The sequence below is a fragment of the Aristolochia californica genome, unplaced genomic scaffold (assembly GCF_029961685.1).
Source record: "Aristolochia californica isolate CCGP_79_NKW_82.1479 unplaced genomic scaffold, dmAriCali1.0.hap1 SCAF_12, whole genome shotgun sequence".
Lineage (NCBI taxonomy): Eukaryota > Viridiplantae > Streptophyta > Magnoliopsida > Piperales > Aristolochiaceae > Aristolochia > Aristolochia californica.
In genome coordinates, this window is record NW_027181793.1 from 23,415,482 (window position 1) to 23,429,629 (window position 14,148).

At 37.3% G+C, this 14,148-nt stretch overlaps 2 protein-coding genes across 3 annotated transcripts; both read left to right on the plus strand.

Moving 5' to 3' along the window:
* The first annotated feature begins 1,259 nt into the window (after nt 1-1,259).
* Nucleotides 1,260-6,585, plus strand: LOC137945587 (fe-S cluster assembly factor HCF101, chloroplastic-like). 2 transcript variants are annotated; one of them, XM_068791525.1, is made up of 15 exons: nt 1,260-1,383; nt 1,470-1,592; nt 2,631-2,773; nt 2,861-2,911; nt 3,023-3,178; nt 3,987-4,130; nt 4,210-4,352; nt 4,465-4,534; nt 4,645-4,740; nt 4,855-4,944; nt 5,036-5,089; nt 5,332-5,455; nt 5,606-5,730; nt 5,868-5,990; nt 6,148-6,585. In XM_068791525.1, exons 1-15 carry the CDS (start codon nt 1,314-1,316, stop codon nt 6,205-6,207), a joined length of 1,572 nt encoding a protein of 523 aa, XP_068647626.1. In that variant the 5' UTR covers nt 1,260-1,313; the 3' UTR covers nt 6,208-6,585. The 2 variants fall into 2 exon arrangements, with proteins under 2 accessions (XP_068647626.1, XP_068647627.1); XM_068791526.1 differs by having other exon boundaries at nt 2,646-2,773.
* Nucleotides 6,586-10,258: 3,673 nt separating this feature from the next.
* On the plus strand, nt 10,259-13,295 carry LOC137947006 (probable esterase KAI2). Its single transcript, XM_068793300.1, has 2 exons — nt 10,259-10,641; nt 12,688-13,295. Exons 1-2 carry the CDS (start codon nt 10,259-10,261, stop codon nt 13,130-13,132), a joined length of 828 nt encoding a protein of 275 aa, XP_068649401.1. The 3' UTR covers nt 13,133-13,295.
* Nucleotides 13,296-14,148: the final 853 nt, after the last annotated feature.

Below are 14,148 nucleotides of genomic sequence, written 5' to 3' on the forward strand. Positions count from 1 at the left end.
TTGGGTACATAGTTGCATATAATTCTCCATTGTAATATATATTCCATGAGGTAAAAAGAGATTTTTTACTTGCACTTATCACTCATATTTTGTCTCATATTTTGTCTGTGATAAAACAACACTCTGCTTACTTTTTTTCAATTTCAATATTTAGGAAGTACTTCAGATATTATTCTAAATTCTTGGTCAATAATGCTTCTTTAGGTATATCTTGATCCCACAATTTCCAGGTCGAAACAATAATATCATCCATATATACAACGTGTGTCTTTGGAGTACTACAAACAGTAAATGGTTGTTTGTACCCCTCATGTTTCTTACAACTTCATTAATGCCTAAGAAGTATTCCTACATCCTTAGTTTAAAAAATACTTCTTTAGAAAAAAACTTGATGTCGAATGCCGCCAATCCCCTCTAAATCACTACCTAAAATGACAATAAATATAGAATCAATATATTATGATGGCAGCTCTTTTGTGTAAAAAACATGAGCTATTTGAATGGTTTTTCTCAAAACCAAAATCCATTATAGCTTTATTGAACTTGTTAAACTATGCCCTCAGACTCTTTTACATATCACTGATTTTTTCACTTGTAGACCATTCAATATAATTCTCTCATAAATAATTATATATCTTGCCCAGAAGTATTTTTTCAGCTTTGATACCATGCAAAGTGTGATTAAGATACAAAATTTGAAAAAAAAAAGTTAAAAGAGAATAGAAAATAGAGAGTGGGAGTTTTGCATAAGAAAGCAGAGGGCCCAATTTTTAATAGATGAATTTGCTTGTAGAAACAAGTGGGATTAATCTTTTTAATAGACGAAGGGGTTCAATGCGTCTCACCCACTTCATCCAGATGATTCATAATATACTACGGAATCTGAATTCCCAAAATTAAACCGTGGAGATGATTTTTAGATTCATTTGATTTGTCAACATGAATCTGGCGCTGCACTAACCACGTAAGGAGATGAATTGAGGCTGAAATTATCTCCTGCGTCAAGTTGAGTAATCCCCATCAGGGGGGGTTAGTCAACATAATGTAGTTCTTAAGAGATGAATTGGCTTTTTAATCTTCTGCAGGTGATTCATCTATGACAAAAGATATTATCAAATTGCTATGTGAAACGTGAGGCTCAAATTGCTGTTTTTTAAAATGATTTTTGACGTACAGGTAATGAAACGTGAGGCTCAATTTGCTCAAAGGCGTATCAGCACTTCTCGGAGCTTTGCTACGTGAAACGCTTGCCTTCACTCGCTAACTGTTTACATCACTGCCCTTATCTTTGGTCTAGTCTTTCTTTCTGTAAGATGCAACTGCTACAGACGCTAAATTTTCCGAATGTTACCTCTCCGTTGTTGAGATTACCTTCTAATGGAGGTATAATTCTCTGTTTTCGGGGCTCTCTTAGTTTTTCTATTTACTCGATGTTTAATATTTTCCTGACAATATTCGTCTTGGTGCAGGAATTCTTTCACCTTCGTCTAGGCGTTCGTCGACTGGCTTTCAGACTCATGAGAGACATATGTTCTGTTTGCAGTATCGGCCTGTCTGCAGCTCTGTTTTCGCTAAAGCGGCCTCTGTTGAAGGTAATTTCCGCTGATAAACGTAACCCATGTTTCTTCTATTACTCTGTGCGACGCCATTGTTGAAATTTAGAAGCATAGAAGTGCTTTCTTAATACTTGCTTTCTCGAGTTAAAGCAACCCATTTCTTTATCTTCGTTTATTGAAATCCTTGTCTTTTCTGTCGGAAAATATGCTGGCGACACAGTTTTAGCTTTTAAGTAAATTGGTTGTTTGGATAAAGAAAGAAGAACCTCTCAATCGGAAGGCAAATTCACGTTTGAGAAAACAATATTCAAACAAAATTTGTCTCTCCACAAAAGAACATTTTCGCTTGGTTAAATGTGAAAATCCTTGAAAATAAAACATACCAACTGGTGCATCCTGATCCTAAGAGCTTTGCAGCTTTGTCAGCATTAATGTTCCAAAGTCGCCAGGGAATTAGGCATCTTGTGTTGGAACCTGTGTTGACCTAAAAGCATGTGCAGTTTACAGTTAGAACCTGTCAGATGACAACAAGTCAACAACAAAGCCCAAATGCCTCTGTTTATATGCTCTGAGGATGATGTAGATTCTAGTATTGATTAAATATTATGCGATTTTGTTTTAGCCGAAGCATATAAATATGGACAATTAAAAAAAAAAAAGCAATAGAGATGAAATTAACTTGATTTTGAACCGGTCTTGTGCCACAGATGATCCCCCAGTTCCTTGATATCGGCATGAATCACTGGTATCAGAGGTTGCAACGTAACTAAAGAATTAAATTACAGAACCAACTTTGCCAAAACCTTTATTTGTGTTCCTACTGTCATCAGAGAAGAGTACATACATGCAATCTGCTCAAACAAAACCCATATATCTACATGATTTATTCCTCCCTTGTGATAATTGCAGAAGCCTTTTTGTCAATGATGTCGCTTTAATTTGTTGATCTTGTAGTGATAATCCAAATTGACTTTGCTGAAGGTGGAAAATTCAGTATTTCTTTTCTTCTACTTAGTCTCAGTTTTTCAAATGTCGTACTTGTTTCAATGATTGTGATGTTTTATCACAATGCAGCTGAAACTTCATCAGTATCAAAAGCCACAGCTGAGAAGGATGTGTTGTCTGCCTTGTCCCAGATTATTGATCCAGATTTTGGGACTGATATTGTCTCATGCGGGTTTGTGAAAGATCTGCATATTTCTGAAGCGATTGGAGAGGTGATAACAAAGAGTAAAGTGGCTAGAAGTCGTAGACACCTGTAAGATTATTTAATATGTTGACAGATTGAGTGTTTGCTTCTTCAGGTCTCTTTTCAGTTAGAGCTCACAACACCTGCATGTCCAATCAAGGACATGGTAATTCAGAATAACTAGTTGGACTTTGATGATGAATGGGTCCACTTTCCACGCATATATACGTATATAGATCTCTCTTTTCTTTCTCAGATTTAGAAATGTTACTCACAGTTTGAGCAAAAGGCAAATGAAGTGGTGGCAGAGCTTCCCTGGGTTACAAAAGTCAATGTGACCATGTCTGCCCAGCCTGCAAGACATGGCCTTGCCGGGCAGCTGCCAAAGGGCTTACAGACCATATCAAACATCATAGCAGTTTCAAGTTGCAAGGTCGTATCTTTTTCCGCTTCATGTTTACTTTTGTTATAAAACTTCCTTGATACTTAATTTCTTCATTGTTTCTCACTGAAACACATAATAATTAATTCATTGAAAAGGTTAATTACATGAAACTAAAGATAAATGTTTTTAAGACTTATGAATGTGCAAACACTGTGTGTAGATAATGGTCAGGTTTATCTACCAATGAAGTATATTGGTGGAGTAACAGCTAAACAAATTATGGTGTTTAAGTAACTTTTTCTATCATTTAGTTATAGTTAATGACTTGTTAAACTAAACATAAATGTTCCAGTGCATGATATTAGCTAAGACTTATGAATATGTTAACACTGTGCAGATTATGGTCAGGTTTTTATCTTACCAATAAATTATTTTGGTGGAGTTACAGCTAAACAATGTATGATATTAAAGTAATTTTTTCCATCATTTAATTATAGTTAATGATTTTTTTTTCTTTTTTTAGTTAGTAAGTTACAGTTTGCCAAAACCTTTTTCTTTAAGTACTGGTAACTTGAATGCTTGCATCCACAATTAATTAATGTCTGCTCTGGAACGTGTTCTTTGGGGCTGTGGCTGCTACTAAATCTTCAAGGATTTGCTAGACCTTGAAGATATGCTCAGCCACCTGCTCTGTTATCATACTTACTGCAATAGATTCTGCCTAACTTCAAACCTTGTGAGATATGATTCAAGTCACTTGACCTATATGGCAGTGAGGGATCCTGGTAGCAATTATTTTTGCTATAAAAGTGCTCTTGTTAGGAAAATTTATGCACATTTCATATAAGTTGTGCAGGGAGGTGTTGGGAAATCCACTGTGGCTGTTAACCTTGCTTACACCTTGGCCGGTATGGGTGCTAGAGTTGGAATATTTGATGCTGACGTTTATGGTCCAAGTTTGCCCACGATGGTTTCCCCTGAAAATCGGCTATTAGAAATGGTATGTATCTTTTAGTTAGCAGTGGAGCTTGTTTCTTACTGACTGTTGCAGAGAGTGACCTTCAAAGTGTTGGTTTTAGAACCCAGAAAAGAAAACTATAGTTCCAACCGAGTATTTGGGTGTAAAGTTGGTTTCTTTTGGATTTGCTGGACAAGGGCGGGCAATAATGCGAGGACCAATGGTCTCTGGGGTTATAAACCAGCTTCTAACTACAACTGAGTGGTAGACTACATGCTACTTCCATTGCTTTTTCTTGTTCATTAGTAGCCCAAGATTTGTGGGTTTTGCATTTTTCAATTGTCTCTGGTGTTGCCCTTTTTGTTAAACCAAACAGGGGTGAACTTGACTACTTGGTTATTGATATGCCCCCTGGAACTGGTGATATACAGCTTACTTTATGCCAGGTATTCATCTGTCCCTTCATTTAATCTTAACTTTAACGAGTTTTTCACCTTCTTATTACAGGAATAATTTTTCATCATTCTGGCTGATGAAAAGATATTTCATCTTTTAGGTGGTCCCGTTAACCGCTGCAGTGATTGTTACCACCCCACAAAAACTGGCATTCATTGATGTGGCAAAGGGAGTCCGCATGTTTTCAAAACTTAAGGTGTGATTTTTGTGGACGTACTAACCAAACTAATGAGCTTCTCAGGTAAAAGAGGCTTCTCAAGGTATTCTATTCATGTATTTTTTTATCAGGAGTGTTGGCTCCGTTTTGTAGGTCCCTTGTGTTGCTGTGGTTGAAAACATGTGTCACTTTGACGCTGATGGAAAACGCTACTATCCATTTGGCAGAGGATCAGGCACACAGGCATGTTACTGGCTCTGCACTGAAATCGCTTCTTTGTCCCAAGTTTTCTTCCTCAATTGATATGTTTTCAACTACATGAACATTGTTACAGGTTGTCCAGCAGTTTGGCATTCCACACCTCTTTGATCTGCCCATCAGACCAACTGTATGTAAAAAAATCTATTTCTTTATATCAAAATTTGCTTTCATTATTTATCATTAGTGCTCTATTATTGTCTTTTACTAAACGTAGGTGGTCTGTTAGAAAGATCTAAAGAAAGACCAAAATACTTGAAGAAATCTGAGCCACAGGCCTTTACTGGTTGAATAAGAACTCAGCAAAGCAACCTCATTAAATTCTTCCTGGACTTATTTAATTTACTGCTAGCTTCACTTTGGATACGACAGTTATCAGCTTCAGGAGATAGTGGAATGCCCGAGGTCGTGGCTGACCCACAAGGAGATGTGTCAAAGACATTTCAAGAGCTTGGAGTTTGTGTTGTTAAACAATGTGCAAAAATTCGGCAACAAGGTAATTGGTCTTCCTGTAAACAGGAGGCTCAACCCATAGGGTTCTCAAACTGGAAGAAATATACTAACTTTGCATATTGAGAGAGAGAAGAAGAAGAAGAAGATGATGATGATGATGATGATGATAATGATCTATAAATCTTCTTTTCAGTTTCAACAGCTGTAACCTATGATAAGTCTTTGGGAGCAATTAGAGTGAAGGTGTCAGATTCTGAAGAAGAATTCCTGTTGCACCCTGCAACTGTGAGGCGGAATGATGGGTCTGCCCAAAGTGTTGTAAGTTATCTATCTTCCCTACACTTCTATACAATTCTTTATGTAAGTTAATATTTTGGTATCATCTTGTTTTGATATTGCAGCTTTTGAGTCTTTCACATTTCCACCTTTCACGCTTCAATTTCTCCTTATAACAGGATGAGTGGACTGGAGAGCAAAAACTGCAATATGCTGACGTTCCTGAAGATATCGAGCCCGAGGATATCCGGCCAATGGGAAACTATGCAGTATCCATCACATGGCCTGATGGGTTTAATCAGGTTACATAATTTCTTAAAAAAACATGTCCATTTGTGTTCTCAATTTGATAGAACACATATAAGTGGAGGTTTTTGCTTCTATCAGCCTCTGTAAAATACTGACAAAACCATGCTAGAAACTCCATTTTTAACTCATTTTTTTACATTTCTAATGCAGATTGCGCCTTATGATCAATTACAAACAATCGAGCGATTAGTTGAGGTTCCAAAGATATAGAGCATACTTCAAAATTTTCAACATGGGAGACCCCAAGAATGAAAAACACTTGTACAAGAGACGCAGAAGAAGAGTCTGAAGATGCTTTCATGACAGAGTTGATGCTGACAATCATCTTCATTGATGGGTTTGGAACAAGAAAGGACAGTGTAATTTAGTCAGTAGTGGTTGCCTGGTCTTACAAGTGAAGGGAGTATCAGGTTATCACCTTCATTAATCTGTAAAAATATTTCCTCTTTCAGGTGAAACAAGAATTGAGAAAATCAATTCTAGCACGGAAGACGATCATCTGAATTTCAGGATTTTTTTTTTCTTTTGGTCTCAAGGAACTGAGATCCTCCAGCTTACTAGTGATTCAAATCAAAATCTTTCTATGATCCATCACATGAAGGTGTTAAATACTGCAGAAGAAAGCTCTACTTGCCATACCAATCTCAAGACGTCTGGGACTTTGATTAATTTTTTTAATGAATGAGGGATCGATTTTCAATTTTTTTTAAAAAATATGACACCTAGGGTAAATTGAATGTTTAAAATATGATAAATAGTCATAAAATATTATATAATTACCCATATAATAACATAAAAACACCAAACATAGGTTAAATTATTAATTAAATACATATTTTAAAGTTAATTTAATCAAATATTCTTAATATTACATAGGATAAGTGGGTATGAAATATTTTTAAAATAAAATATTTCGAAAATATTTCAAAAATATTTTTTTCTATTTTTCTTATTTTTTCAATTTCCAACTCTTAAGTGGACCAACATGCATGGAAGAACAAGGATTTTATATATAATATTTGAATTATTAAAAAAGAATAAAATATTTTATATAAAAAATTTTATATCCCAAGGAAATAAACACCTAAAACATAATAAATTTCATCTAAGCTAGTGGAATTAATAAAGATTATATACTTAATAATAATAAAATATCATTGAATATTTGAAAATTATTTTATGATTTTACCAAAAAATACCTAATATAATAATTTAATTATTTTTTCCTATTTGTAATATTATTACATTCGCATCATCATATCCGAGAGAATTACCTTTGAAAATACATGTCTAAAAGAAAGATAGATATTATGAATATTGAGACCACATTCCATAACTATTCTATTTTGCCTAAATTTAGGGTTTAGAGTTTAGGGTTTATGTTATTTTCGTAACTATTCGAGTTTTGGTAAGAGAAGTGGGAAAAACTTTGATAATCCTATTTGGTAGAAACTTTGATTTTTCTAAACAAAAAAAATTCATTTCTCATGGCTGAAAATCTTTATATAGAAAATAGAGTAATTTTTTTTAGGGAAATATGCCTTTGGAAAAAATAAAGAGGCATTAATGCTCAAGAAAGCCAATTTGTATGTAATATTGCCTTATAACATTTGCTTAAAAGGGTGCATTTTTTGTAAAACCATTAGCTTAAAAGGTTCAGTTCATAAACTCGAAGAAGACGAAGAACTTTGGTTTGCATCTTTTCAGTCCGAGTTCGAGTTTAAAATATTTAAATCAAGTCCAAAGTGTTGCCTGCACCAACCTATATGTGAATGTGATGTTGCAAAGATCTCTATGTGTAGGAAAGTGGTCCCTTGACCGGGATTTTCAAAGCTTCCCTCCCTGCCCGTTCCGCAATACTGATTCGTCGCCATCCCGTCCGTAAATTGTCCATTGATCACTACCGTCCAGACCCGCCCCCACCTCGTCCCTCTCTACTGGCAACGACGAAATTACGAAACTAACCGGTCACCGGAACTATAAAGGAGACGGTAAAAAGACGCCTTCCTATTGAACAAACTATCGAAAGCTTCTCTGGCTTATTCCGCTCCGTCTCCTCTGTTAACGACACGTCTGATGAGGCCGATTTTCTCGGGTGGGCCCACCCTGCCGGCGAATTAATATACTAATTAAGGCCGGAAACGGCCAAAAAGAAGCTTTTTAGTACAAGCCAAAATGAAGACTTACATCTCTTATAAATTTGACTTGGACGCAACGAGAACGCCGGGCTACCAGAACCCACAATGTGAAAGACAGGGTCGAACCAGTTAAATCGGGTTAAACTAGACCAAACCATTTTTTGGTTCTTAATTAGGTAAAAATTGGATTTAGCATAAAATCGGTTGGCCAGGCTAGTTACTCCAACCTGACCATAAATCGAGCCATGGAAGAAGTATCCGTAGATATTTGATGGTCCGTATGCCCCAGGTGTTAAAAAATCCCCCACGAAGTGAATGAAAACGAGGAGCAAATCTGTGAATTTAATGGCAGCACCCGTCTGGTCCCCGAAAACGCGTCGGAAAAAGAATTGGATGCCACCGTTGAAACTTCAAATCCTTCTCTTTGTCCCGGTGCAAAACTCCATTTGCGTAGTGATCCGACCTCCCTTTATTTCATGTCGACGAGAAAAAGATTTTTTATTTTAAAGAGTCGCTAAAGAGGGGAGGAGGAAAAGGATTAAAGGATAGGTTATCTGAAGAGGGAAGGTCTCTCTCCACACGAACAGTCTGTGGTCATCCTCTGGCGTGCTGGAAAGTTTGGAGTCGTCCGTAGGTAATAATGCCTAAAAGGTGTTTGTTATTTTTCCCCCTTTGAAAGGTATTTAGTCCCTATTGACTGTGGAGGAGTTTCTCTTTCATGAACAGGCATATTGCTGCAGTGAACAACTGGAAGGAGAAGTTTGACAAGCATAAATGGATATGAGGTCATTTAATCGCCATTGATTTGCTGTTTTAGTCACTAAACCCATGATCAGAACGAGCGAACTGAATTTCTGAATTGATGTGAAACAGGGAATTTCGTCAAAAATGTCCATGAGTAGATAAACTCTGTTAGACTTTTGATATTTTAGTGTATAATTTGTGGTAGTGTAGTTGGGAGAGCATTTAGTGAGCATGGTGTTGTGTCTTTTTTCAGGGAACGTGGTAGGCTCATGATTTAATGGCGTGAAAAGGCTGGTCTTGGACTTACCTCAATGAAAACCAGATACAGACGAGAGGACTCGTCCGGCTCTGACAGCTCCTCTGAAAGCTTCTCAACTCCACTGAATTTTTTATTTCTCTCGTTATCATCGCCAACTCTACCCTTGGCTTTTCTGCTACACAGTACAGACTCCAGCCTTCACTCCGTACAATTTACCCCTCCATCCTGTGACAAATTACTTGGACTCTGGAGGTGGTCATTCGCTCTGTACGCTTTGGTTCAAGAAAACATTCTTTGCAACTACCTAGAGAATAAAGTTCAGTTTGTTACTTCTTCTACAAATCTAAACATTTTTTCCCTCGATGGATGAACTTGCAATAAGAAAAAAGGTGGCTGCTGATTAAGTGGTAATCACTTCTCACATTTGAATCGTTCAAAGCTTTGTTGCTTATGAATTGTCTTCTTGTTATTGCTCTTTTACGTTGTCTCTCTCTGGTTCCTTTGTTCTGATATTTTTTTATCTTCTTCCCCTCCTCGAAGCATATTAACCTTGTATTTAAGAGTAAAATCACAGTTGAATGACTTCTCTTTTGTTTTTTTTTTTTGTTTTACCAGTTTCTTTAATTTTTCTTGTCCGAGTATGCTCAAAAAAGAAATCTACTACTTACTGTTCATAGAAAGTGGCAAAATGGTCAGAGAACACACAGAAGTGACAATTTGGTCATTTTATGTTTTGGGTTAGTGGTTCTGGTCTTTCCAACGGGAAGTTCTTAAGGCCTGTTCAAATTGACAAATGGATACGTTGTAATATTTCTAACAAAACAAAGGTGTTACTGTTGGATAAATGTAGCAGAGATTCACATCTTTCAGATTCGAGTTCACTGTTCTTTGTTATCTTTTTCTTATTCTTTCATAATAATGAAAACGACCTGCATCCTTTTTTCTATTATAAAAGACTGCGGATCTCCCCTCCCAGCAGCAGCTTCTTCTCTCTGAGTTTTTTCTTCTGTTTTTTTGTTATCTGGGCTGGTGTTCATCTTTGTCGTCTGCTTCTTCTTTCTGAGTTTGTTATTTTTTTTCTTTTCTCTGTACTGGTTTTCATCTTTGTCATCTGCTCGCCATGGTGATGATCAAGAGTGACCTTTCCTTGGCCACGAATGCTAAGATCGTCGGTTCAGGAGATAAGATACTCGTCCTCGCTCATGGGTTCGGCGCAGATCAGTCCATCTGGGATAAAATCCTTCCTCACCTCTCTCAGACCCACCGAGTGTTGGTATTTGACTGGAACTTCTCACGACCGGCCGATGACTCCAAGCTGTTCGACGATTCCGTCTACTCTTCTTTTTATGCTTTTGCCGACGATCTCATTTCTCTTGTTGAAAATCTCAACTTGAAGAGCTTTGTGTTTGTTGGACACTCCATGTCCGGCATGATCGGATGTATTGCTTCCATCAAAAGGCCGGAGCTCTTCCAGCGCCTCATCCTTGTTGGAGCTTCTCCCAGGTACCAACTTTTACACCTTTTACACACTCTCTCTCTCTCTCTCTCTCTCTATCTGTTATCTTATCTGCAGTGTTCTCTTCTTTTCATCTTTTGCACATCATTTGCAACTGCAAAGTTTCGTTTAATCTTGTTTGGTAAATTGTTTTCTTCATCTCGGTAATCATATTTGACACTTTCTCAAGTGCTGTGATTGGACTGTGCTTTGTTCTTGTACTCCCCGCCACAGTTGACAATACCTGTCCATGCTGCTTTGGTTTATTAACTTTTTTCGACTATTCATTTTTATATAATATATACTCTGGGGTCCAACTGACCAGCAATAAAGTGGTCCTTTCTCGCAAATGGCTTTTTTCACTTTTCTTTTGAATCTTTGTGAGGCTTCTCTAGAATATTTCATATCTCAGACTTGTATCCACCAAGTTGACGTTCTACGCATTAAACAAACTACATCTTCACCGGAGACTTTCGTGGAGACACTGCAGGTTTTTTCTGAGTGTCGTTCTAACAAGAGAAGGAATCAGAGGCCACGGTGGAGACCCTGGAAATCTATGTGAGTCTTCGGTGTAAATACAACTGATTACTTCATCGGGTTCTCAAAAACAAAAAGTAAACTTCCCGTCAATAGAAGATTGCCTGACTAGAGATTTATCGTGTTCTCTAGTTGCAGCCAAGGTGGGTATCAGTCTTGAATGAACTCTGCAGTATGACATGGTGAGGTCTTTGTTTGGTTGGAGAGAGAACTAGGGGAAATAAATGAGGAAGGTGGAACATTTCTCTTTTCCTTTGATGTTCTCTCTCTCTATTTTCTTTACTAGCTATCTGTCCAAAAAAAGGGCCTAGATCCAGGGAAGTAATTACCACTTGGTAGAATAAAAGAGTCTTATTCTATTTTACCTAATTGTTGATACGAAAGCGCCAAGTCATTGACGTTTTCACTGCAGGCAGAAACTTAATTCTACTTAAAAAACGTCACAATTTCAAGAATATATTTGTTGCTTTTACACTGTTTTGATTGTATTTGTTGTTTTTACTTTGTTTCGGCTGTATTCCTTGCTTTTGATTGAGAGAGTTTAAGAATAGCATTGTGCTGTTGCAATCTCTTTTCAGAAAAGCCTTTTTTATGTATCCGGAACTTTGAAGGAAATTGGTATTTCGTTTGTTTGTTGCAGTCTAGTGTTTCTTGCCCTCCATGGAAAATTGAACCTTGTCCTAATCTCTTTCTACAAGGTTTTATCTTCCATTTAACCCCTTTTCTAGAGAAATTCTTCTTAATGTGATACCAGACATGTAATAAGATTGAAGGAATATACACCCATTTTTAGTTTAGCAAACACTTTTCAAGCAAGCATAGTACTAAAAACAGTTTATTCACTCAGTTCTTACTGTTAGTGTTGTTTCTTACACATCTCCTCTTTATGTTGATGGTAATTTAACAGTCAAAATCCTTTCATCCTGTGATTCTCTCCTGAGAAATCCTGTATTTACAGCTACGGGGATGTGTAAGCAACCTGAGAAGATATCAGGCCAGTGATATCAAAGGACTTCCACTTGTAACTAGAGTTTTCCAACTTGAACTGCATTTTTTTACTCAACACACGGAAACTAAAGGGAGAAAGCAAGAAGACGACACTTCCCTGTCCACAAGGACGAATTCACCACATGATTAATTACCTAGTTTACATCGCCTCCCATAAAGGAAACTCTTTGGTACAGAGAATGCAGATAGGCCAAGTGCAGACATTCTTGTTGCAGGAATTTAATATACATGTTTGAACATTCCAATCCGGTTGGAACATCCCATGTGGGAGGCCATTGTATCTCAGCTGTTTCTATGGTAGGACTGAAGCAGCCAGAATGAATTCATGGTCGTAGAATCAAACAAATGAATATTTTTCTGGAACAACCTGCATCTTCTCCTTGTAGGGTATTATTGTCAATCAAGGAGACTCCCAACAGCGCAGCAAACAGTCTGGATATTGAATATGATTATTGGCTTTTCTTCCAGCTTTAAGTCTAGGAGTTAATTTTCTTTATTTTGATCTGCAGGTATCTGAATTCCGAAGACTATGTAGGTGGGTTTGAGAGATCAGACATTGACGATATCTTAACCAGCATAGAATCTAACTTCGAGGCATGGGCATTGAATTTCCCATCTCTGGTGACGGACACCAATGATCCAATCTCCACGCAGAAGTTCGGGAAAAGCTTGCAGAAAATGAGACCAGATATCGCACTTTCATTAGCAAAAACCATTTTCCTCGGAGATTACAGAGATATTCTGGATAAAGTTGAAGCTCCATGCAACATAATCCAGGCAACCAATGACATCGTAGTCCCAGTTTCTGTGTCCCATTACATGCAGCAGAAGCTGAAGTCCAAAGCATCGGTGGAAATAATCGAGGCAGATGGTCATTTTCCTCAGCTCACAGCTCATGAACTGCTCATTCAGATTCTTGACAGAGTTCTGCTAATGGGTTCAGACATACTCTAGGCCGCTTTTCCAACACTATATATTACAGTCACGCCGTTCTCACGCCATTGAGACGTAGAAAATAGATGGGCTTGTCTTGGCTTGGCATGGCATAGTAATTTGCTGCTGTAGAATGAGTTGAAGAGAGTAGTTGGCAGATATCTGTAATTTAATCTAAGCTTGTTTTGTCTCAATCTGCATTCTTCTTCTTCTTGTTGTTTTTCTTACTTTATTGTTCTGCTGCGCAATTCGTTTGGTTACTCGAACAATGACCGGACGTAAAAGGAGATCATTCACGCAAGTGTGGATTCAATGAACGATGGTGACCCAGCACATAAAATAGAGGGAGAGAGACAAAGAGCAGCTTTAAAGACGAATCACAAGGACCGTTTGGGTGACACAGCACAGACTTGTGGTGGAGAAGATGATGGCTGTAGATGAAGTTGATTCCAGGATCAACTGATTTCATACTGAAAATTTTCTCTGAGGAACATAAATGCGTTCGGAAAGGTGAGTGGAACACTTCCTTAAACTTTTATAAAACAAACGAATAACCATTTTTATTTTTTTAAATTAACTAATAAATTCAAAATCTTTATACTCACTCATCCATATGAAATTATTTGTGATGACTAGATTTTTTTTAATTAATAAATTTAATATCTTTATATTCACTAATCGTTTTAACATGATTTTGGGCTCATTCCTCTGGAGCCATCTACATTTGGGCTTCAGCCTATTCGTACGCTGAAAATCATTGAAATGTACCTATTCAATAGCCCAGGCCTGGATTCGTTTCTACTTCGTCGCGTCAACGGCAGCAAAAATGTCCTCCCCGTCCCTCGTTGGTTTTCGGCCTTCTGTATAAACAAGTTATCGTCGTCCCCAACTCGTCGCTCACCATCAACTGGAATAGCACCCAGAAACAGGTGGTAAAAGATTCTTCACCTAAAGAGGCGGTTTTGCCTGAAAAGAAGTAAAGACAGGCAGCACAAAGGGGTTGAATTGTTTACAGGTATCTTTTACAGAAAGAGGTA